The sequence below is a fragment of the Hippopotamus amphibius genome, chromosome 8, assembly GCF_030028045.1.
Source record: "Hippopotamus amphibius kiboko isolate mHipAmp2 chromosome 8, mHipAmp2.hap2, whole genome shotgun sequence".
Classification (NCBI taxonomy): Eukaryota; Metazoa; Chordata; class Mammalia; order Artiodactyla; family Hippopotamidae; genus Hippopotamus; species Hippopotamus amphibius.
Window position 1 is genome coordinate 32,133,258 of NC_080193.1, and position 25,837 is coordinate 32,159,094.

Here is a 25,837-nt window from a genome sequence, read left to right on the forward strand (position 1 = left end):
GGGCCTTCGACACAGCATCTGCTTTCAGAAGGTTCTTACCGTGGGTGTCACGAGGCCTGGCCCTTCTGATTCTGCACGTCTGGTTCTGGCTCCTTCCTGGGAAGGAGGGAAATGCTGAGAATTGTGTTTTGGGACGTGAATAGCTGTAGCTAGTTTTTGAGGTACAATTCCGTGTGCCGGTCAGCTGACCTCAGTCTGTGAGAAGTTCTGAGACTCTGTGTCTGCAAAGCACACACCTTGCTCGTCTCTGTGGTGAGGCTTGGTATGAGTTGAACAAGATCTACATCACCAAAGATGGAAATGCAGAGTGGGTGTTTTCTTTCAGACTCCACGAATTTGATGAGCAGGTGGCTGCCGTTCGGGAGGGGATGGCCCGAGTCGTGCCCGTGCCTCTCCTTTCTCTGTTCACCGGATATGAATTGGAGACGATGGTATGTCCACCCCGTGTGCTGCTCTGGGGTGCCCTTCTTGTGGTGATGCACTGAGTCAGTGCTGCTGGTTACCCTCCCAGTTACGTCTTGCACTTGGAGGCCTGAGCTATGCTCCAGCCTTTAGGATGAAGTAAGATGTGCTCAGGAAGCGAGTATTCCCTGCCTCCCCCTAAGCCCTGGCCCCCGCAGGGTGGGCCGCAGGTCCTGTCCTCCCACCCATCCCCTTGGGCCTTTCACACCTGACCCTCCCCACACCGGCCCTTGTAGAAAGGGGTGGTGGACTCTGTGCTAATGTGAAGTGTGTCCCTCCACAGGTGTGCGGCAGCCCAGACATCCCTCTGCATCTGTTAAAGTCGGTGGCAACGTACAAGGGGGTGGAGCCTTCTGCATCCCTGATCCAGTGGTTCTGGGAGGTGATGGAGTCCTTCTCCAACACTGAGCGCTCCCTCTTCCTTCGCTTCGTGTGGGGCCGCACAAGGCTGCCCAGGACCATCGCTGACTTTCGGGGCAGAGATTTCGTCATCCAGGTGCGGCTTCTGCGTGTCCCGTGGGGTCAGCTGAGGGTCACGCTCTCACACACAGCTCTGCCGCAGATGGGGAGACAGACAGGTCTCTCCTGTTACATGATTTTCCTTCCCTCTGGAAACAGAAGTGAAGAACACTTAATTCCTTTGATTTGATAGCTCAGAATTTTATAACTACAGGTCTTGGGTACCACTACCTACTTCTAAAAAGATTATCTGGCCACCACCAGAATATACTGCTGTTATGTCAGCGTATTCTAGATTTTGAGCACATGCATCACTTAAAGCATTTGTTTGATTCTCTGGTTGAATCAGGCAAATCACTAAGTAATGCTGCTCACTGAGGAAAATTAGAGGGTTCATCAGATTGAGAACAAGAGTTTTGCTCTGAGTTCTGACTCTGTGGTGCATGGTCAGAAACTGGCTCTGCTTACCTGCCAGGCCCCGGGGCTGAGATGACCTGATTTCCCCACTGCCTGCTCTCGGCTGACTTTGCCAGTAGCAGTGCTGTGGGGGAGGGGGCACTGCAGAGAGATGGGTTGGGAGTCCGCTCTCCCGCATGTTTGGGAGGATTTGGGGGTGGCTTCTTGCCGAGCACAGCATGGCTTGGGTCTCTGACAAGGGTTACAAAAGTAGTCATCTCTCAGGGAGATCTTTGAGAGCATGTGTAGTTTTTCTCTCAAAAGGAAGGTAATTTGTGGGTTTTGTCTATAATTCTTGCTAGCTTCCTAGTTTCTTAATCTGTTGTGGTTGAAAGTAGGCTGATGGGGCTTCCTTGGTGGAGCAGTGGTTAAGAGTCCGCCTGCCAGTGCGGGGGACAGGGGTTCGAGCCCTGGTCTGGGAAGATCCCACATGCTGCGGAGCACCTAAGCCCATGTGCCACAACTACTGAGCCTGCACTCTACAAACTGCGAGCCACAACTGTTGAGCCCACGTGCTGCAACTACTGAAGCCTGCATGTCTAGAGCCCATGCTTCACAAGAGAAGCCACTGCACCACACTGAGAAGCCCGTGCACCACAACAAAGAATAGCCCCCACTTGCCGCAACTAGAGAAAGCCTGTGCACAGCAACAAAGACCCAACACAGCCAATAAATAAATAAATGATAAAATAAATCTTTAAAAAAAAAAAAAGTAAGAAATCAGGCTGATGGATTCAAGGAGAGCTTCCCCACGTGGGTGATGGCTAAGCCTGGGCCCTGTGTCTGCGGGTCTGGGGCCCCACCTTGTTGGCCGGGGGTGGGTGGAGCCACCCGACTTTCCACAGCATTGGTTTGTAAAAAGTAATTGTCACGGTTGCTCATTTTTATCTCTAAAATGGGCTAGATTATGTGTTTTCTGAAATTTTGTTATTCTTAGCCAAAAAGATGATGCTTTATGTGGGTGAGAGTCAGGAGTCTAGTGAACATAATAAAATGAATTGCAGTTTTATCTGTCCTGTACGTAGTCTCTGATTATTTACCATTTTTCACGAACAGGTGTTGGATAAATACAACCCTCCTGACCACTTCCTTCCTGAGTCCTACACCTGCTTCTTTCTGTTGAAGTTGCCCAGGTATTCCTGTAAGCAGGTGCTGGAGGAGAAGCTGAAGTACGCCATCCACTTCTGCAAGTCTATCGACACAGACGATTATGCCCGCATAGCCCTCACCGGGGAGCCGGCCGCAGACGACAGCAGTGACGACTCGGAGAATGAGGATGTGGATTCGTTTGCTTCAGACTCTACACAGGATTATTTAACAGGACACTGAGGTGGAGAGATGCCGTTCATCACAAGACAGCTTGAGACTGCACTGGGGGGCGGAGTGCTGCAGTTCAGGGTGTGCTGAGAGAAGGGTAGTCCTCCAGCTGTGAGTGGAGATGGGTCCGTCAGCCTTGCCCGCCGTGCTGCAGTACCTGTAGAACTTCTGTGTCCACTACTGTGTAAATGTTCAATATAAATACTGAATCGCAGCGTCCCAAAAATGAATAAAAAGCCTTTTTCCTTGTGGGTGCAATAGATTTTTTCCCCTTCCTTTTAAGTGTTGTGCATTGCCTTGATTGTACATTGGAAATACTGTGTAACAATTAAATCGTATTATAAATATTTGAATTAATTTTACTCGGAATTTGTTTATTAAAAGTTTTTTGAACATTATATGATCAGTATTACTTGAGTGCATCCAGAGGTTATTTAAACCAAAACCAAAAGGCCATCAGTCCCCCTCTCCTCCCAAGGTGCACATTCTAGTGTATGCGGTGCGTAACTTGAATTGAGGCCTTTCTGTGAGCGGTATCATAACTTCTATCATGAAGAGTACTATATATAATGTCTGTGTCATGTATATGCCTAAATTTTAATTCCCTATAAATAAAACGTCTGTCACAAAGTTGTAAGCTGAACTTTCTTACATGGTTAGACCAGCACTGGTGGATGTGCTGCCACCAGGAAGTCGATTAGTGTTTGGTGCGGCATTAGTTAAAGCCATTCCAGTCTAGGTAGACTTTCTTGGTTACAAAACCAAACTCAACTGCAGTAACAAAGGGAATGGTCACCAGGAGACTGAAGGGCTCCAGGGCAGCGGCTGGGTCAGGAGCCTCCAGTGTCCTCCTGCTCCTCCTCGCCTTCTTCCTGTTCAGCCTTGCTTCCTGTCCTGTGCACTGGGGGCAGGGGGGTGTCTCTGGTCCCGTCGGCCACGGGATAGGATTTGCGCTGCTCATTCCAGGGTCATGTGTGTGGTGGGCTCAGCAGAGTGAAGGACTGAGACCACACACAGCAGGGAGATGGGCTGACAGGCCTAGTGCAGTGGTGGAGCTTGGGGTGAACGGTAGGCACCAGGTGGCGACAGAAGGTAGGTATTTCATGTTGAAAGACTTTCTTTCCTCAGGGGTTCAAAGTGTTGCATTAAAAGACCCAAAGAGAAGTTTTTTTCTGGGAGATTATTCGTGAGCAAATTGCTGAATGCCCAGATGAGCCCTTTTTTCAGCTTGTCTCAAAATTTCCATACTCTGTTTGGTGTGTTTTAATCAGCACCCCGGTTGTTGGTGATCAGCTTTGGCTGTGTGATAACTCCCCTGTGAAGTTAGCGCACGAGAAGTGCTATTTCTTGTCGGGCCCGGCTTGGCCAGTTTGGCTGCGTGGCTCTAGACCATGGGTCGGTGCAGCTCTGCTTCACATACCTTTTGACCATCCAGGGCGGGAGAGCACGTGAGAGCAGGTTGGCCTGCACTTCCCCCTCCACTCTCAGGGTCAGGCTGGCCAAGGTACTGCTTCCACACAGTGTTCTGAAAGCCCTGTTCCGGGAACCTGGAGGTTCCTGAGTCCCTTCCAAGTCCACGAAGTCCTCCCTTTTCCACTACATATCTGCACAAGGCCAAATTTTCTTCATATCCTTCAATCAAAACATTATACGGTTGTCCCCTTATATCGGCATGAGATTGGTTCCAGGACCTCCAAGGCTACCAAACTCTGTGGATGCTCAAGTCCCTTATGTAAAATAGTGTAGTATTTGTACATAACCTATATACATCCTCCCGTATACTTTAAATAATTATCTCTAGATTACTTATAATACCTAATGCAATGTAAATGCTATGCAAATAGTTGTCAGCAAATTCAAGTTTTGCTTTGGGGAACTTCCTGATATTTTTTTCCCAAATGTTTTTGATCCAAGGGTGGTTGAATCTGCAGATGTGGAGCTATAGTGGAGGGCCAGCTGCTGCAGTTAGCGGACTCAGAGGCAGATGTGAGAATCCAGCTATTGCAATGCAGAGAGTAAAGAGACTGATAAAAATGTAAATACCATTCTCATTAAGTTTTTTGTTTTGGAAAATAACTTCTCAAAACAGCATCCCTGTCAGTAAGTAATTGGCTTTTTATTTTATTTATTTTTTATTTTTTGAATTTTTTTTTTTTATTTTTTTGGCTGTGTTGGGTCTTTGTTGCTGTGTGCGGCCTTTCTCTAGTTGTGGCGAGTGGGCTTCTCGTTGCGCTGGCTTCTCTTGTTGTGGAGCGTGGGCTCTCGGCATGTGAGCTTCAGTAGTTGCCGCACGCAGGCTCAGTAGTTGTGGTGCACGGGCTTAGTTGCTCCGCAGCATGTGGGATCTTCCTGGAACAGGGATTGAACCCGTGTCCCCTGCATTGGCAGGTGGATTCTTAACCACGGCACCACCAGAGGAGTCCCTTGTTTTTATGTTAAAATGAATAAGTATTTTTAAAATGTTCAGTTTTATGCACTAGCATCCTTGCTGTGTTTCTCCCCTCTACCACTGCTATCTAACGGTGCTTGTGGGACTATTAAAAAAACTTTTTTTTTTCAGTTTTAATTTCCAGTATGGTAGCTATCAATAGATATAATCTAGATAAAAATCATTGAGGATCCTAAAAAGGCTTGGAGAGTGAAAAAGTGTCCTGAGACCAAAACTGCTTCTTCCCAGGGGGCTCTACAGTCATGGCCCTGTCCACAAGCATTTGCATAAGACATACTGGCTGTGAGCTTTTTTTTTTAACTTCAGGAATCCTGGAGGTTTCTGTTTTTCCTCTTTCTTCTGTGGCACTGCTTTGCACCCACGGTGCAAGTGCACACCCAGTGGAAGCCACCAGCGCCTGGTCCTCTGCTCTCACTTTGCTTTAGTTGGCTTGGATGGAGAGAGCCACTTGGAGGGACGATGAGTTCTCGAAGCAGTGACCCGCAGTCCTAGTGTGGGACACTGGAAACCTGTAGTTGACATGCTGGTCCTATAGGAGGGAGTACTGGACATTGTATGTCCTAGTCCTGGGACCAGGCCCTGCTCTCTAACAACTGGAGTGGTGCTGGTGGCATGCCACAGGGCACCTCCACCTCTGTGAGGGGTGTGAGGTGCAGGCCCTCCCCCATGCAGGGACCTGAGCCAGGTGGGCCCTGCTCCAGCCACTTTTGAAAGTTTTTTGTTTGTTTGTTTTTGTTTTTTTCTATACACAAATGAGACTTTCCTCTGAGGAATTCTGCACAATGAATTTTCCTCTAGCTCATTATATTAAAAAAAAGGACTATTAAAGCAGTTTTAGACTCACAGCAAAATGGAGTAGAAGGCACAGAGAATTCACATATGCCCCTTGCCCCCACACATCTACCATTATCAGCCTCCCCACCAGAGTGGTGCATTTATTATAACTGATGAACCTACACAACTCATCACTGTCACCCAGAATCCATAGTTCACATTAGGGCTCACTCCTGGTGGTGGTATATTCTGTGGGTTTGGAGAAATATATAATGAAGTGTTTTCATCATTTTGGTATCACACAGAATAGTTTCACTGCCCTAAAAATCCTCTGTGTTCTGTTTATTCATTCCTCCCTCACCCCAACCTCTTTTATTTTTTTATTCAGTTTTCCCTTTTCCAGAACTGTGTATCGGGATCATGCAGTTTGGAGTTTTTTCAGATTGGCTTCGTTCACTTACCAATGCATTTAAGGTTCCTCCATGTGTTTTCATGGCTTGAGAGCTCATTTCTTTTTAGTGCTGAATACTATTCCATTGTCTAGGTATACCACCGTTTTTCCATTCACCAATTAAAGGACATCTTGGTTGCCTCCAAGTTCTGGCCATTATGAATATAGCTGCCATAAACATCCATGTACAGCCTTTTGTGTGAATGTATTTTGAACACCTTTTGGATAAATGCAAGGGAACACAATTGCTGAATGACATGGTAAGAGTATATTTAGTTTTGTAAGAAATTGCCAAATTATCTTCCAAAGAGGCTGTCCCATTTTGCATTCCCACCAGCAATGAAAATGGGAGTTCCTGCTGCTCTACAGGTCATTACACTTTTAAATGACTTTTTTTAAAAAAAAAAATTATTTTATATTGGAGTATAGTTGATTAACAATGTTCTGTTAGTTTCAGGTGCACAGCAAAGTAATTCATTATACATGTATCTATTCTTTTTAAAATTCTTTTCCCATTTAGGTTATTACAGAGTACTGAGCAGAGTTCTCTGTGCTATACTGTAGGTCCTTGTTGATTATCAATTTTAAATATAGCAGTGTGTACATGTCAGTCCCAAACTCCCAATCTATCCCTCTTCCCAATCCTTTCCCCCTGGTAACCATAGCTTTGTTCTCTAAGTCTGTTGAGTCTGTTTCTGTTTTGTAAATAAGTTCGTTTGTACCATTTTCTTTAGATTCCGCATATAAGTAATGCCATGTGATATTCGTCTTTCTCTGTCTGACTTGCTTCACTCAGTATGATAATCTTCAGGTCCCACTATGTTGCTGCAAATGGCAATATTTCATTCTTTTTAATGGCTGAGTAATATTCCGTTATATATATGTACCATATCTTCTTTATCCATTCATCTATCGATGGACATTTAGGTTGCTTCCATGTCTTGGCCATTGTAACTAGTGCTGCAGTGAACATTGTGGTGCATGTATCCTTTCAAAACATGTTTTTCTCTGGATATATGCCCAGTAGTGAGATTGCTAGGTCATATAGTAGCTCTATTTTCAGTTTCTTAAGGAATCTCCATACTGTTCTCCATAGTGGCTCTATCAATTTACATTCCCACCAACAATGTAGAAGGGTTCCCTTTTCTCCACACCCTCTCCAGCATTTACTGTTTGTAGACTTTTTTTATGATGGCCATTCTGACTGGTGTGAGGTGATACCTCATTGCAGTTTTGATTTGCATTTCTCAAATAATTAGTGATGTTGAGCATCTTTTCATGTGCCTGTTTGCCATCTGTATGTCCTCTGGAGAAAAGTCTGTTTAGGTCTTCTGCCCTTTTTTTGGGGGGGGAGGGGGCTGTTTGTTTTTTTGATATTGAGCCACATGAGCTCTCTGTAAGTTTTAGAGATTAATCCCTTGTCAGTCACAACATTCACAAATATTTTCTCCCATTCTGTGGGCTGTCTGCTCATTTTGTTTATGACTTCCTTTGCTGTGCAAAAGATTTTGAGTTTAATTAGATCCCATTTGTTTATTTTTGTTTTTATTTTCATTAATCTAGGAGGTGGATCAAAAAGATCTTGCTGCGATTTATGTCAAAGAGTGTTCTGCATATATTTTCCTCTAAGAGTTCTATACTATCTGGTCTTACATTTAGGTCTTTAATCCATTTTGTGTTTATTTAGTCCATTTTTGTGTATGGTGTTAGGGAATGTTCTAATTTCATTCATTTACATGTAGCTGTCCAGTTTTCCCAGCACCATTTATCAAAGAGTCTTTTCTCCATTGTAAAGTCTTGCCCCCTTTGTCATAGATTAATTGATCATAGGTGCATGTGTTTATTTCTGGGATTTCTATCCTTTTCTATTGATCTATATTTCTGTTTTTGTGCCAGTACTATTCTGTTTTGATGACTGTAGCTTTGTTGTATAGTCCAAAGTCAGGGAGCCTGATTCCTCCAGCTCCATTTTTCTTTCTCAAAATTGCTTTGGCTATTTGGGGTTTTTTGTGTCTCCATACAAATTTAAAAAATTTTCGTTCCAGTTCTGTGAAAAATGCCATTGGTAATTTGGTAGGTATTGCACTGAATATGTAGATTGCCTGGGGTAGTATAGTCATTTTGATAATGTTGATTCTTCCAATCCCAGGACATGGTATATCTTTCCATCTGTTTGTGTCATCTTTGATTTTTTTCATCAGCATCTTATAGTTTTTGGAGTACTGGTCTTTTGTCTCCTTAGGTAGGTATTTTCCTAGGTGTTTTATTCTTTTTGATGCTATGCTAAATGGAATTGTTTCTCTAATTTCTCTTTATGATCTTTCATTGTTAGTGTATAGAAATGCAAAATATTTCTGTGTGTTTATTTTGTATCCTGCAAATTTACCGAATTCATTGATGAGCTCTAGTAGTTTTCTGGTAGCATCTTTAGGATGTTCTATGTACAGTACCATATCATCTGCAAACAGTGACACTTTTACTTCTTTTCCACTTTGAATTCCTTTTATTTCTTTTTCTTCTCTAATTGTCTTGGCTACGACTTCCAAAACTATGTTGAATAAAAGTGGCAAGAGTGGACACCCTTGTCTTGTTCCTAATCTTAGAGGAAATGCTTTCAGTTTTTCACCATTGAGTATGATGTTAGCTCTAAGTTTGTCATATATGGCCTTCATTATGTTGAGGTATTTTCCCTCTATGCCCACTTTCTTGGGGGTTTTTATCATAAATGGGTGTTGAGTTTTGTCAAAAGGTTTTTGTGCATCTATTGAGATGATCATATGGTTTTTATTCTTCAGTTTGTTAATGTGGTGTATCACACTGCTTTATTTGTGTGTATTGAAGAATCCTTGCATCCTGGGATAATCTCACCTGATGATGGTGTATAATCCCTTTAATGTATTGTTGGATTTGGTTTGCTAGTATTTTGTTGAGGATTTTTTCATCTATGTTCATCAGTGATATTGGCCTGTAATTTTCTTTCTTTGTGGTGTCTTTGCTTATGGTATCAGGGTGATGGTGGCCTCATAGAATGAGTTTGGGAGTGTTCCTTCTGCAATTTTTTGGAATGCTTTCAGGAGGATAGGTGTTAACTCTTCTCTAAATGTTTGGGTGAATTCACCTGTGAAGACATCTAGTCCTGAACTTTTGTTTGTTGGGAGTTTTTAATCAGTTTTAATTTCAGTACTTGTGATTGATCTGCTCATATTTTCTATTTCTTCCTGTTTCAGTCTTGTGAGATTGTATCTCTCTAAGAATTTGCCCATTTCTTCTAGGTGGTCTGTTTTATTGGCATATAGTTGCTTGTAGTAATCTCTCATGATGCTTTGTATTTCTGTGGTGTCTGTTGTAACTTCTGTTTCATTTCTAATTTTATTGGTTTGAGTCCTCTCCCTCTTTATCTTGATGAGGATTCTAAAGGTTTATCAATTTTGTCTTTTCAAAGAACAAGATTTTAGTTCCATTGTTTTTTTCCATTTTTCTTTTTAGTCTCCATTTATTTTTGCTTTGATATTATGATATTCTTCTTTCTACTATCTTTGGATTTTGTTTGTTCTTCTTTCTACAGTTGCTTTAGGTGTAAGGTTAGGTTGTTTATTTGAGATTTTTCTTGTTTCCTGAGGTAGAATTGTATTGCTATAAAATTCCCTCTTAGAACTGCTTTTGCTGTGTGCCATAGGTTTTGGGTCATTGTGCTTTCATTTTCATTTTCTGTAGGTATTTTCAAATTTCCTCCTTTATTTCTTCAGTGATCCATTGGTTGTTTGGTAGGGTATTGTTTAGCCTCTGCATGTGTGTGTTTTTTACTGTTTTTTTTCTCTTATTGTAGTTGATTTCTAATCTCATAGTGTCATGGTTGGAAAAGATGCTTGATATGATTTCAATTTTCTTAAATTTACCAAGGCTCGCTTTGTGGCCCAGCTTGTGATCTATCCTTGAGAATATTCCATGTGCACTTGAGAGGGATGTGTATTCTGCTGCTTTTGGATGGAATGCTCTGTAGATATCAATTAAATCCATCTGGTCTAATGTGTCATTTAAGGCCTCTGTTTCTTTATTGATTTTCTGTCTGGATGATCCATTTATTGATGAAGGTGGGGTGTTAAAGTCTCCCACTCTTATTGTGTTACTGTCAATTTCTTCTTTTATGGCTGTTAGTATTTGCCTTTATATTGATGTGCTCCTATGTTGGGTGCTATATATTTACATTTGTTATATCTTCTTCTTGGATTGATCTGTTGATCATTATGTAGTGTTCTACCTTGTCTCTTGTAACAGTCTTTATTTTAGAGTCTATTTTGTCTGATATGAGTATTGCTACTCCAGTTTTCTTTTGATTTCCATTTACATGGAATACATTTTTCCATCCCCCCACTTTCAGTCTGTATGTGTCCTTAGATCTGAATTGGGTCTCTTGAAGACGGCATATATATGGGTCTTGTTTTTGCATCCATTCAGCCAGTCTATGTCTTTTGGTTGGAGCATTTATTCAGTTTACGTTTAATGTAATTATTGATATATATGCTCTTTTGCCATTTTGTTAACTACTTTAGATTTGTTTTTGTAGGTGTTTTTACTTCCTTTCCTCATTTGTTCTCTTCTCTTGTGTTTGATGATTTAGTGTTGTTTTCGGATTCCTTTTTCTTTTTTGTGTGTGTATCTGTTGTAGATTTTTGGCTTGCGGTTACCATGAGATTTTGATATATCAATCTACATATATCTACACAAGATTGTATTAAGTTGCTGGTCTTTTATTTTCAAATGCATTTCCATTGTCCTGCATTTGTACTCTTCTTTTCTCACAATTGCTGGTTTTGATATCATATTTGTTTGTGGATGGTTTCCTACCTTTACTGTGTGTTTGCATTTACTGGTGAGTTTTTCCATTCATAATTTTCTTGTTTCTAGTTGTCACCTTTTCTTTTCTGCCTATAGAATTTCCTTTAGCATTTGTTGTAAAGCTGATTTGGTGGTGCTAAATTCTCTTAGCTTTTGCTTGTCTGTAAAGCTTTTGATTTCTCTGTCAAATCTGAATGAGAGCCTTGCTGGGTAGAGTATTCTTAGTTGTAGGTCATTCCCTTTCAACACTTTAAGTATATTATGACATTCTCTTCTGGCCTTCACAGTTTCTACTGAAAAATCAGCTGATGACCTTATGGGAAAACCTTTGTACATTATTTGTTGCTTTTCCCTCATGGTTTTTAATTTTTTTCTTTGTCTTTATTTTTTGTCAATTTGATTACTTTGCATCTCAGCATTTTCCTCCTTTAGTGTGTCCTGCCTGGGACTCTCTACACTTCCTGCTCTTGGGTGACTGTTTCCTTTCCAATGTTAGGGAATTTTTCAGCTATTGTCTCTTCAAATATTTTCTTTGGTCCTTTCTCTTTCTCTTCTCTTTCTGGGACCCCTACAATGCAAATGTTGGTGCATTTAATGTTGTCCCCTAGGTCTCTTAGTCTGTCCTCATTTCATTTCATTCTTTTTTCTTCATTGTGCTGCATGGCAGTGATTTCCACCATTCTGTCTTCCAGGTCACTTATCCATTCTTATGCCTCAGTTGTTCTGCTATTGACTCTTTCTAGTGTATTTTTCATTTAAGTTATTTTATTGTTCATCTCTGTTCATTTGTTCTTTGGTTCTTCTAGGTTTTGTTAAACATTTCTTATATCTTCTCAACCTGTGCCTCCATTCTTTTTCTGAGATTTTGGATCATCTTTACTGTCATTACTCTGAATTCCTTTTCAGGTAGATTGCCTATCTCCACTTCACTTAGTTATTCTTCTGGGTTTTTTTCTTGTTCCTTCATCTGAAACGTATTCCTCTGCTGTCTCATTTTGTCTAAATTTCTGTGATTATGTTTCCTGTTCTACAGGCTTCAGGGTTTTAGGTCCTCTTGCTTTTGGTGTCTGTCCTCTGGTGGGTGAGGCTGGTCTAAGAGGCTTTTGCAGGCTTCCTAATGGGAGGGGCTGGTTCTTGCCCACTGGTGGGTGGAGCTGTGTCAGGGGGTGTGTTATCTGGCAGCTATTTATTCAAGGGGACTTTAAGCAGTCTGCTGATGATTGGGGCTGTGTTCCCACCCTGTTGGTTGTTTGACCTGAGGCATTCCTGGACTGGAGCCTACAGGAACTTGGGTAGGGCCAGGTCTTGGTGAGAAAATGGTGGCCTCCGAGAGGGCTCATACCAATGAGTACTCATTAGAATTGCCACTGCCAGTGTCCTTGTCCCCACAGTGAGCTGCAGCTGCCCCCACCTCTGCAGGAGACCATCCAATACCAGCAGGTAAGTCTGGCCCAGTCTCTTATAAGGTCACCAATTTTTTTCCTGGGTCCTGGTGTGCATGAGATCCTGTGTGTGCCTTCCAGGAATGGAGTTTCTGTTTCTCTCTGTCCTGTCAAATTCCTGTGATCAGAACCCCTAGCCTTCAAAGCCAGATACTCTTGGGCTCCTCTTCCTATTGCCAGACCTCCAGGTTGGGAAGCTTCATGTGGGACTCAGAACTTTTACTTCTGTGGGAGAAATTTTGTGGTATAATTGTTTTCCAGTTTGGGGGTTGCCCACCTGTCATATATGGGATTTGATTTTATCACAATTGCACCCCTCCTGCCATCTCATTGTGGCTCCTTCCTTATCTTTGTATGTAGGATATCTTTTTTTGGTAGGTTCCAGTGTGTGTGTTTTTTTTTGTTGGTGGTGGTGGTTGTTCAGTAGTTGATTGTGATTTAGGTATTTCTGTAAGAATGGGTGAACTCATGTCCTTTTACTCTGCTATGTTCTCTCCTCCCCACTAAATGCCTGTAAACTGCAGAATTTAATCCAGCATTTCTCCCATTGCTTGCATCAATCCTTCGTTGTTCAGTTGTTGTATCCTTGGCTATGGCAATTTAAAACACGGCTGTAATGTTTTTTGACATTCCTCCCAGCAACAACTGGGGGCTGTGTCCTTCCCCTTGGACCTGGCCTCTGTGGATACTTGTTTGATGGAATATGGTGGAAGTGACACCTGCCAGTCCCGGGTCAGGCCTCATGGACCTGTTGGCTTCCCCTTCCTGACTCTTGGGCCCCAGCTGCCATGCTGTGAGGCTGTCCAAGAGTCAGGGCACAGGCCACATGGCAAGTCCAGCAGACCCACCCCACAGGTAAGCTAGCACACCTCCAGATGTTTCCAGCCCCCAGACTCAAGTTACTTCCTACCTTTGTGCCACCCTGACTGTCTCGGGACACAGATGAGCTATTTCCACTGTGCCTTTTTGAATTTCAGGCCCAAAGAATCTGGGAGTGTGATAAATGGTCACTATTTTTGTTACTAAACTTGGGGTGGTTTGTTACAGCAGTAGAAAAAGACCCATGTGAATCTGCATTTGATTTTTCCTCTTTCTGAGGTCACTCTCTGATATGGGCCAAGAGACAGAAGGAAGCTGCTCTGGGCATCTCCTCCAGTGTCCCCTCTTTTCCCGTATCTATTAAAGGTCAGTGCACAGGCTGGGCTAAGCCGACCACCTGTGGGAACCAGTGGATGAGCAGGACACATGGGCTGTGCAGTCAGCAGGGAAAGGCTGGGGGTCACAGAAGCCTGCAGAGTGAGTGGCCACAGGGACCCTTGGGGGAGGGTGGGGTTCATAAAGGGAGGCTGCAGGCAGTTTTCCACTGAAGAGGTGGCTGGAGGACTGGGAAGGGAATCACTCTGAGTCATATCTGTCAATTAAGGATCAGAGGCCAGGGGCACCTCACGGGATAACTGACAAACATAAGATATGCGTGTACACACATTCACACAAACCTACCACTACGTGTAATGTAAGCACAGGGATTTTATTACAGATACACTGGAATTTATACATTCAAGTACAGTTTACCCTTGACCAGTGTGGGGGTTAGGGATGCCCACCCCCTGCACAACTGAAAATCCATGTGTAAATGGACCCGCACAGTTCAAACCCATGTTGTTCCAGGGTCAACTGTACCATATTTTTCAAAATAGCTACCTTTGGCCTTTATATCAGATTCTAGTGATGCTGCTCTTTGCTGACAACACTTAAAGAGCTCCTGTTTTGAGATTTCCTTCAGGAATTTCCTGAGCCATCCAAGAAAAGTGTGACTTTATGGTGATGTCTTTGTCAAATCACCACATCTGACTGAAGAAATCCAGGCCCCATTCACGGGATGGCAGGGCCACCTGAATTACGCTGCAGGCGTCTAATGATGCTGCTGTATCTAATCCTTGTTCCCAGCTGCTAGGAAGGGTACCCTGAGTTGGACCTGGCTTCAGCAACCAAGAGGAGGGCTGGCAATGACCCAGGAGCCCAGAGATGGAGAGCTTATGGTTTGGTCCAGTGTGACGCGTGGTCTTGGAGACCCTAACCTGCTCTGAGGGGGCTTCACTGCCATGTGGGTTTGGACATGGCAAATGCCAATTCCTGGCAGGGGTGAGATTTCCTTCATAATTTAGGCCACATAAAACTACCCCTGGGGCAGGAATAGGGCTGGTTCCACTACAAATGTTTAGCAGCTACATAAGGGACATGGGCTAGGTTTGGGGTCAGCATGTGGATGCTAGGGACTTGGGCGTTAGGCACAGAGAGCCATGCAGTGACCACGATTGCCCCGCTGGTGCTTCATGACCCTCCTTTGGACATCTTGGCCCCACAGTAAGGATCCTAATATGTGGAGGCCATTCTGTAAGGGTAGGGCAGCCTGGAACCTTCTGTCTGCCCCAGATGCCTGCATATTCATGCTCTCTCCTTGAAGTGCTGGAGGAAGGCTTGGCTATGGTTGAGTGCAGATGTGCTGGTATTCCTGGGGTGGTCACAGGCCCTGTGTGGCCCCCACTCCACATGGATAGGGTCATTGCTGTGTCCACACTGGCTGCATGTGGCAATCTGAATAGAGACATCTACAAATGTGGCACTGGGTCTCTTCTAGGAGAGGCCAGGCTCCCCTGCTGGCATGGCAGCACTGGCCCTGCACTGTGGCAGTGCCTACAGTGCTCTGGGAGGCCCGGCAGCTCTGCATCATTGGTCTTTGCTCCTGGGCAGCCCCCTGGCTCATACAACAGGCTTGTTATAAGTCTGTGCTTCCAAACACCTAGTGCAGCTGGGTTCCATGAATAAATGTTTCTCCCAGAGAGGCTTGGAGAGGAACCTCCCATAAGGACGCCCTTTTGTGTTCTGCCTGTTACATTGTCAACAAGCAAGGAACCTTGGATTTCCTGTCAGTCTCTGGGCAGTGCCCAATAGGCCAATCCCCTGTGAGGCTGTCCAGTCCACTGCAGGCCTGTGTATCTGTGTCTGTGTAGTTTTTGTGTCTGTGTATGTGTGTGTCTGTGCATGTGTCTCCGAGTTGGAATATGTGCAGTTATGTCTCTCTCTGTGTGCCTGTTTATATTTCTGTGTGTGTTTATTTCTTTATTTGGTTGTGCCAGGTCTTAGTTGCAGCAGGCAGGTTCCTTTAGTTGTGGCTCACCAGCTTCTTAGTTGCGGCTCACTGGCTCCTTATTTGTGGCATGCAAACTCTTAGTTGCGACACTCATGTGGGATCTAGTTCCTTGACCAGGGATCAAACCCAGGGCCCCCAGCATTGGGAACATGGAGTCTTAACCACTGTGCCACCAGGGAAGTCCCCCTGTGTGTGTTTCTGCATCCTTGTGTGTGTAGTGTCTGTGGTGTGTGTGTGTGTCTGTGTGTGTCTGTGTGTGTGTCCATGTAAGCATCTGTAAATGGGTGCATCTGTGTATTGTTTATCTGTGTGCGTGTCTGTGTGTTGTATGAGACAGTGCTTTCCACAAGCATAACCTTGGCCACAGCCTTAGGCTGGAGGGGGGAAATGCATGAGAAAATAAGAGGAACACTGATCAGGTTTATCAGCTCTAGCAGAGAACTCTTAAAATGCAGAGTAGAAAAAAGTAGGCAGCATATTCACTCATTTTGCATTTTCCCAATTCTTGTTCACAGGGAAAAACCTGTTACAAGTGTTGATACTTGGCTACCTTCTACAAGTAGAGCCTGACAAGGACATAGCAAGTGCATGTTGCACCCGACATTCAGAGAGGACTCTGGCCTCTGACCAGGAGCCTCTTGCCTTCATTTCCTGACAGTCTCCTGCAGCTGCTGGGGTGAGGGAGCAGGGGTGGGAGTGGGGACTGAGGGGGTGGGCGGGCTGCCTGTCCTGATTCTGTGGGCGTGGCCAGGCAGGCAGGAGGACCTAGCGGCTGGGAGCTCGCCTGAGTCCTGGGATTGCCTCCATCACCATTGGACAGCAAACTCACTCTTGGAGGAAGATCAAGTCTTCAGGTTAGTTGGGAGAGAAGTGGTGAGGAACTAGCCTGTTCTAGGGAGCAGGCAGGGTTTTAATAAACTTGTGCTGAGTTGTTGCTTTAAGGAGCAAGGGAAATTCCTCTAAGGGAAAATGTGCAGAGTCTAAGACAGAGTAGCGGGTGTGAGGACGTGGGCTGACCCCTACACCAAGCATTTCCTGGATTTAATGGCTCACTGAGAGCCAAGTTCCCAGGACAAAAGGTGCCCCCAGCCTGGGTGGGCCCTGGGGATATGGAGGGGGAGAATTTGATGTTCTGCCTGAACTGCCCTGTGGCATCTGCTCCCACTGCTGGCTTAACCCACGTGAGTGCTGGTCAGGCGTCCCCATGGAATGCAATGCACCAGGGTGAAAACATTAAATCCCTCAGAGCTGCTTCTCGGCACTCTGGCCACACACAGTGGAATAAGTGGATTTAATGTCACCAACTGTTTCCACAGATGTGGATGTTAAGCACAGGCGTCCCGGGTGTAGACGTGCTTGGGTCTGCACGTCTAGGCCTGGGCCAGGGGCTCCAGGGCAGGCACTGGGGCTCCCACCTCACTGGCTGGCCGCTTGTGAGGCTCCCCAGGTGACTGAACACTGACTTAAGGGATGCGACAACTCTATCACGTGCCATGATTCTGAGGAAGAGCCAACAGGGGGCTGTGAGCAGGGTGGGCAGTTTCTACCTCCTAAATACAAGGCAGTTCACTGTCACATAAATCATCGAGGAAATGCCATCCCTGAGGTTTGCTTGTCAGGGGTAGGCATGAGGTTTGCTGTCCAGGCCCCTGGGGCAAGGCTTGCCAGGACTTGGAGGGCCAGGGAGCTTGAATGCATCTGGGGATACCTACTCTCACATAGTTGCTAATAAGGATTAAATCTCATTAGAAACAACAGAGGTGAAAGCTCAAGGTACACTCTAAAGGACTGCACAAAAACTGCTTCTTATTGTAAATTTAGTTTATAAATACTTGCGTGCAGTTGTTCAAGTCAGGTGTAATGTGGGGGTGATTTAGGTTTTATTACACTGATGAAAAACAAATGCTGATACTGTCTTGTTCTTTGAGAAGCCACAAACACCCTTGGGGTTAGCTGAGGTCTGAGACCATCAGGAGTCATGGGGGAGGGGAGACCCCGCAGCCTAGATGCCTGAGAAAGGTTTTAGCCAAGTCCAGGGCATCACGTGCGTTTTGGAAAGATCGCTGTGGTTAGGTGGTGGGGAGCAGCTAGGGGGCTCTAGAGAGCCACTGCTGAGTCCTGCTGGCCAAGAGGGGGCTGCACAGTCAGGTCGGGGGGCACTGCCTAGGTGAGGGTTCTGCAGGGTCAGAGGGAGTCGTCAGAGGTGTCCTGGTTTGTGATGTGTGCACCTGAATGGTCTCAGGGCCTGGTGAAGGTGGGGGAGGGCCAGGCCGCAGGACTTCCGTGGGGGTGTTTGGGCACCTTGGAGACATCACAGTAGACAAGAAGACAGCTGGACACAGTGGTGGGCTGCAGAAGGGAGCTGGGGAGTCACCCGTCTGTGGGTGAGAACCTCACTTGCTGGTTGGATTTTACAGTCTTGATTCTGGATTTTGTCACTATTTCCAACTGTGCTGCACTATGGGGTACACAGAGGCACTTGCCTGCTCCTCAGAGAGCTGCTTGCCTGGGCAGGTTGCCCACGTGCTGGGGACCTGAGACCCCAAGTGCACAGGAGGCCCACTGGGCAGGGGCAGGAGCAGGACTCCTCCTCCCAGCTCCGGTCTCTTTTCAGGGAGCAGGATCTGCGTCTCCAGCAACTGGGGGAGGTGGGGGAAGGGACAAGGGGAGGGAGAGACTGCATCCTGGCTGGCAAAGCCCATCCCCCTTCCCAGAGCACTGAGTGGAGGGCAAACTCCTGGGGCTTCCAAGCTCTTCTCACAGCTCAGAGGAGGACAACTCTTTTGCGCACTGAAAAAAAAAAGCACAACCTAAAAGTTGAGAATTATGTTTTATTCAGTGGACTTTCTGAGGACACATGCCCCAGAAGACAGCCTCTCAGACAGCTCTGAGGGACTGCTTTGAAGAGGTAAGGGAGGAGTCAGGATATATAGGCATTTTTTGGCACAAAAACCAGGTAGTCAGAATATCAAAAGATTACTGTTAATTAAAAAGAACCAGATATCTCAAGTTAAGGAATTTAGTGCCTTTCTATGTATGGGAAGATACTGGAGTTTAGGCTCATTGAAATCATCCCTTTTCTATGCACCTCAGCTCTCTGGGGCCATTTCTGCATTCTGAACTTCCTTAGGGTGTATAGTCAGGTGCTGCAGATGCCGCTGGCTTGACGGACGCAACATCCTTTGTTCACTGATATGGCAGGCGACATTCTTCTTCCACACTTTAAAATGAGAACATAAACGGAGGCTTTTAACCAAGTTCTTTCATTGCCAGAGCCATCTGAAGGGATTAAGGATCAGACTCCGCAGTCTGGTCCTGGCCTGGAGTATTAAGGGCAAGGGCCCCTGCTCTGCCCTTGCTGGGAAATGTCTGTCTCTTGCACAGGGTGGGCTGAGAGAAGGCTGACTCCTGGCAGCCCCGACGGCCCCAGGGCCTACGCCTGCACCTTCCCTGGGCTTCATCACCTAGAAAGAGTGCACCAAATTCAGTGGACCCAGCCACAGCCCTGAGGATGCAGCCACCTGGACAGTTCTGCACCAGGAAGGAAGCTTTGGTCCCTGATGTGTGGAGAGGGACATTTGAGGACTGGGCTGTTTTCTCAGAACTTGGACATTGAGACATTGTCCATAGGAGGAGGGAATTGCCTGTGGAGTAATTTCTTCTTAGTCTTAAAGTTTTCACAGCAGCTAGTATGTTTTTTTTTCTTTCTGTCTTCTCTTCATTATTGTATTATGTCAAATGATTAAAGAACTTGGAGAAAAGTTTTCCTAAAATTTACGAAGAAACTATTTTCCATTTGATGTGTATTTCTGCTGCTGATTTATGTGCTACTGTAAAACCACCTGCAGCTATGGTGGAAGCCTGGCTGAACGGAGGGTTCCTGCTCTGGACAGCTATGCCCAGGGTGCCAGGGATGGCCCATCTCCTACTGATTGCAGGTGTCTGTCCCAGCCCGAGCTTAGCCTCATGTTTTGGGCAGGCCCTCTTCTGTGGAGTCCTCAGGGTGAGCACTAGATGTCTCTTGATGGGTTAGTTGCATGGAGCTCTGTGGGACAAAGCCAGACTCAACCTTTGGGTCCAAGGGAAGTTCAGCCAGGGGCCAGGGTGCTGGGATGTTCCCAGAGGACAGGCTGTGGGCCAGGATTCTCTAGTCATACGTGTGAGAGGTGTGAGCAGGTGTCACCAGGTGTGAGCAGAAGGATTTGGGATGTGTTTAGAAGAATGGGATGAGGAAGATAAGAGAAAGAGAGGGACCCTGGGTGAGCAGAGCCCTCGGTCACCCCGAGAAAGTGGCCAGGGAGTGGGCTAAGCAAGACTAGGGTCACCCAGCAGTGCTGAGTGGGGGTGTAGAGGAGGCTGCCAGTGGGAGTCTGAGCTCAGGGCAGGTTGGCTGGGGAGACAGACGTCTTCAGAGAGTGGCCAGTGTTTAAAGCCCTGAGACTGAGATCTAGGGAGGGAGAGCCTAAGATGGAGGCTGGGAAGAGGGGAGGGAGTCTGCAGAGGAGAATGAGAAGAGCCAGAGGCCCAGTGAACCCTGGGACCGAAAGGGAGGGTGCTACAGGGAAGGCTGCTGAGAACCCCAGAGGGGGACAGAGCTGGGAGGTTACTGGTGACCTTGACAAGATTGTTTTCCATCAAACTGGGGGACATAAGCTTGGGTGAAGGGGGTTCAATAAAGGAGAAGTAAAATACAGCCTTGAGAAGTTGTGCGATAAAGGACAGGAGAGGAATTGGGCAGTGGGTAAATGGCTCTGGGAAGACAGGGAGATTCAATTTTTTATTTTGAGGTAATTGTAGGTATATAGTTGTAGGAGATCCCCTGTAAGCTTCACACAATTTCCTCCAATGCTAAGCCTCTTGCACTGTAGTACAACATGACTGCCAGGATATTCAGGACACAGGACATTCCCATCACTACCAGGACCCCTCGTGTTGCCCTTTTATAGCCACACTTATGTTCCTTCTGCCCCCACCTCCTGCTTAACCCTGGGGGAAATGGGAAACTGTTCATCTGTTCTCCATTTCTATAATTTTGTCATTTCAAGAATGTTTCATTGGCAGGTGGGTTCTTAACCACTGTGCCACCAGGGAAGTCCCCAACTTCATGTTTTGATAACACCCATTTCTTTTCTTTCTTTCCAGCAAATGCCATTTATTGTTCTTTTTTAAAAAAATTTATTTATTTAATTAATTAATTTATTTTATTGGCTGTATTGGGTCTTTTTTTTGCTGTGCGTGGGCTTTCTTTAGTTGTGGTGAGTGGGGGCTACTCTTGGTTGTGGTGCGCGGGCTCCTCATTGCGGTGGCTTCTCTTGTTGCGGAGCATGGGCTCTAGGCGCGTGGGCTTCAGTAGTTGCAGCACATAGGCTCAATAGTTGTGGCTCATGGGCTTATTTGCTCCGCAGCATGTGGGATCTTCCTGGAGCAGGGATCGAACCCGTGTCCCCTGCATTGGCACGTGGATTCTTAACCGCTGCGCCACCTAGGAAGCCCCCATTTATTGTTATTGATAATGTTTCTCTTCTTTTTTTTTATTTATTAAAGTGTGGTTGACTTACAATATTATATTAGTTTCAGGTGTACAACATAGTGATTTGATATTTTTGTAGTGTATACTCAATATAAAGTTATTCTAAAATATTGGCTATATTTCCTGTGCTGCAAATTATATCCTTATATCTTAGTTTTTTAATAACTTGTGGTTTGTACCTCTTAATCCCCTTCCCCATCTTGCCCCTCCCCCACACCTCTCCCCGTAGGTAACCACTAGTTTTTTCTCTATATCTGTGAGTCTGTTTCTGTTTTGTTATATTCGTTTTTGTTTTGTTTTAGATTCTACATATAAGTAAAAACTTACAGTATTTGTCTTGTCTGACTTATTTTACTATGCATAATAACTTTCAGGTCATCATTCATGTTGTTGCAAATGGCAATATTTCATTCTTTTTTATGGCTGAGTAATATTCCATTATATATGTGTGTATAAACACACACATGTGTATATATATATATGTCACATCTTCTTTATCCATTCATCTTTTGATGGACACTTAGGTTACTTCCATATTTGGCTATTGTAAATAGTGCTGCTATGAACATTGGGGTGCATATATCTTTTCAAATTAGCATTTTCATTTTCTTCATATATATACCCAGGCATGCAATTGCTGGATCATGGTAGTTCTATTTTTAATTTTTTGAGGAACCATCATACTGTTTTTCACAGTGGCTGCACCAATTTGCAATCTGACCAACAGTGTTAAGTATTCAGTATTCAGTTTTCTCTACATCCTCACCAACACTTGTTACTTCTTGTCTTTTTGACAATAGCTATTCTGACTGTGTGAGGTGATCTCTCATTGTGATTTTGATTTGCATTTCACTGATGATTAGTGATGTTGAGCATCTTTTCATATGCGTATTGGCCATCTGTATATCCTCTTTGGAAAAAATGTTCAGTTCCTCTGCTCATTTTAAGATCAATTTTTTTTTGATTTATTGGTTTTGTTTTTGATGTTGAGTTGTATGAGTTCTTTGTATATTTTGGATATTAACCCTTTATTAGATATATCATTTGCAAATATCTTCTTTCATTCAGTTGGTTTCTTTTCTGTTTTGTTGATGGATTCCTGTGCAAAAACTTTTTAGTTTGATATAGTCCTATGTGTTTATTTTGCTTTTGTTTCCTTAGCCTGAGGAGATGGATTCAAAACAATTATTGCTAAGACCGATGTCAAAGAGCATATTGCCTATGTTTTCTTTTAGAAGTTACATGATTTCAGGTCTTATATCTAGATCTTTAATTCATTTTAAATTTATTTTTGTGTATGGTGTGAGAAAATGTCCTAAGTTTATTCTTTTGGATGTAGCTGTCCAGTTTTCCCAGCCCCACTTATTGAAGAGACTGTCTTCCCTCCATTGTACATTCTTGGAGAATATACAAAATGGTTTTTTTTCTGAGCTCTCTATTCTGTTCCATTGATCTATGTGCCTGTTTTTGTGCTAGTACCATACTGTTTTGATTACTGTAGCTTTGTAGTATAGCCTGAAGTCAGGCAACATGATACCTCCAGTTTTGTTCTTTTTTCCCCAAAATTGCTTTGGCTACTCATGGGCTTTTATGATTCCATATACATTTTAAGATTATTTGTTCTAGTTCTGTGAAAAATGTCATGGGCATTTTGATAGGAATTGCATTAAATCTATAGATTGCTTTGGGTAGTATGGACATGTTAACAGTATTAATTCTTCCAACCCATGAACATAGGTTATCTTTCCACTTATTTGTTATCATCTTCAGTTACCTTCATCAATATTTCATAGTTTTCAGCATATAGGTCTTTCACCTCCTTAGTTAAGGTTTATTCCTAGATATATTATTCATCTTGATGAGATTTTAAGTGGAATTGTTTTCTTGTTTTCTCTTTCTAACTCATTATTTTCCCAATTTTTCTTCCTGTGTTTAATTTCTAGTCTCATACCATCATGGCCAAGAAAAAAAATGCTTCTGTTCTCTTAAGTCTGTTGAGACTTACTTATGGCCTGCCATGTGCTCTACCCTGGAGAACATTCCATGCGCACTTGAAAAGACTGTATATTCTGCTATTTTTGGATGTAATATCCTATAGATATCTATTAAGGCCAGCTGGTCTAATGCATCATTTAAAACCACAGTTTCCTATTGATTTTCAGTCTGCATGATTTGTCCATTGATGTAGGTGGGGTGTTAAAGTCTCCTACTATTATTGTATTATTGTCAGCTTCTCCCTTTACATCTGTTAGTATTTGCTTTATATATTTAGATGCTCCTATCTTAGGTGCATATATGTTAAGGAATGTTATATCCTCTCCTTGTATTGATCCTTTTATTATATAAAGCCCTTCTTTGTCTTTTGTTATAGACTTTGTTTTAAAGTCTACTTTGTCTGATATGAGCATTGTTATTCCAGCTTTCTTTTCATTTCCATTTGCATGGGATATCTTTTCCCGTCACCTCACTTTCAGTCTGTAGTTGTCTTTAGCTCTGAAGTGAGTCTCCTGTAGGCAGCAAATAGATGGATCTTTTAAAAAATCTAATCAACCACCCTATATCTTTTAATTGGAGCATTTATTCCATGGACATTTAAAGTTATTATTGATAGGTATGTACTTATTGCCATTTACTTACTTGTTTTCTGGTTGTTTTCATAGTTATTCCCTGTTTTTTTCTTCTTTTAGTTTCTTCCTTTGTGGTTTTATGATTTTCTTTAGTGGTATGCATGTATTCTTTTCCCTCTAGTTTTTGTGTATCTATTGTAGGTTTTCCATTTGTGGTTACTGTGGGGTTTGTGTATGTTGACCTATAACTATATCTACTTGTTTTAAACTGATAATTATTTAAGTTCAAGCATATTGATTAAATTCAAACACATTGATAAACGGAGTACATTTGTTACTCCTGTCCCCCATGTTTTGTGTTTTTGATGTCATATTTACATCTTCATGTCTATCCCTCAACTGTTTTTGTTATACTTGATTTTATATTTTTTGTCTTTTAATATTTGTAATAGTTTATTTAAGTTGTTGATCCACAGCCTTTACTATATATTTGCTTATATTAGTGGGACTTTTCCTTTCCTATAAATTCTTACTTCTTGTTGTAGCCTTTTCTTTTCCACTTAGAGAAGACCCTTCCTTTAAGGTTGGTTTAATATTTATCATCTCTTTTAGTTTTTGCTTGCCTGAAAATTTCTTTATGTCTCCTTCAGTTTGAGTGATAACCTTACTGGGTAGCAGATCCAAGGTTGTAAGTTTTTCCATTTCAGCACTTTAAATATGTCATGCCACTTCTTTCTGGCCTGCAGAGTTTCTGAAGAAATATCAGCTGATACACTTACAAGAGTTCCCCTGTATGTTACTTTTTGTTTTTCTCTTGCTGCCTTTAAAATTTTCTCTAGATTTATCTTTTGCCATTTTAATTATGATATGATTAAGTGTTGATCTCTTTGGGTCCATGTTGTTTGGGACCCTCCATGCTTCCTATACTTGGGTATATGTTTCCTTCCTTAGGTTTGGGAAGTTTTCATCTATAGTTTCATCAAATACATTTTCTATCCCTTTCTCTCTCTCTTTTCCTTCCAGGACCCCTATAATGCAAATGTTCATTTACTTGATGTTGTCCCTTAAACTATCCTTATTTAAAAATTTTTTTTTCTTTTTTATGTTCTGATTGGGTGAATTCCACTATTCTGTCTTCCAGATTGACTACGTGTTCTCTTGTATCACCTAGTCAGCTCTTAATTCTTTCTAGTTTATTTTTCATTTCAGTTATCATATTCTTCAGCTCTGAGTGGTTTTTTTTTTATATTTTCTAATTCTTTGTTGAAGTTTTTATTACTATTGCTTTGAACTCTTTATCATGTAAATTAATTATTTGTATCATTAGGGCTTTTTCTGGGGTTTATCATATTCTTTTGTTTGACACATATTTCTCTGTTTTCTCATTTTGTTTCACTTTCTCTTCTTGTCTCTATCAAATTGGGTGATACAGCTACCTATCCCAGTCTTGAAGAAGTGTCCTTGTGGGCATGTCCCTACACAGCCTGCATGTGCTCAGTGGCTTTGGGAGGAGATCAATCTGAAATGAGCACAGGCCACACCTTCCCCTGGGATGTGCTGGCATCTAGTGCCTTGGTTGGGATTAAGGCTGGAGTTGGAAAAGCTAGAGCCAGAACCAGGTGCCATGTGGGGCTTCTCCCAGGTTCAATGGCAGTTGTTGCCCTTTTAGGGATGGGGCTGGGGCCTGAGTGGTTGGAGCAGAGCCCTAAGGGGGTTGTGCTTCTCTCTGGTGTGATGGCATTCTCTGCCTTATTTGGGGGCAGGAACAGGGCCAGATGGCTGGAGCTACATCACTGAGCTGTCTTTGCTCCTTCCCTGGTGTAGGTGGTCTCTTCTCTGGCTAGAGGTAGAGTCAGTGCCTGTATTGGCTCTGCTCCTTTCAAGAGTGTGCACTCGTATTGACAATGGCAACCTCTGCATTAGTGGGGGCAGTGTTGGAGTAG

General features: G+C 43.6%; 2 protein-coding genes across 5 annotated transcripts in view; both read left to right on the forward strand.

Annotated features, from left to right (window-relative positions):
• HERC2 (HECT and RLD domain containing E3 ubiquitin protein ligase 2) overlaps positions 1-3,316 on the forward strand; it is a 232,287-nt gene extending 228,971 nt beyond the window's left edge. For all 4 annotated transcript variants that reach the window (XM_057747098.1, XM_057747097.1, XM_057747099.1 and 1 more), the window contains 3 exons: positions 326-431; positions 746-958; positions 2,434-3,316. In XM_057747098.1, the coding sequence (XP_057603081.1) occupies positions 326-431; positions 746-958; positions 2,434-2,706 (592 nt within the window). In that variant the 3' untranslated portion in view covers positions 2,707-3,316. The remainder of the gene's footprint in view (positions 1-325; positions 432-745; positions 959-2,433) is intronic.
• A 13,293-nt stretch (positions 3,317-16,609) lies between these two features.
• OCA2 (OCA2 melanosomal transmembrane protein) overlaps positions 16,610-25,837 on the forward strand; it is a 258,996-nt gene continuing 249,768 nt past the window's right edge. Inside the window, exon 1 of the mRNA XM_057747088.1 lies at positions 16,610-16,651. The gene's annotated coding sequence lies outside the window, so the exon portion shown is untranslated. The remainder of the gene's footprint in view (positions 16,652-25,837) is intronic.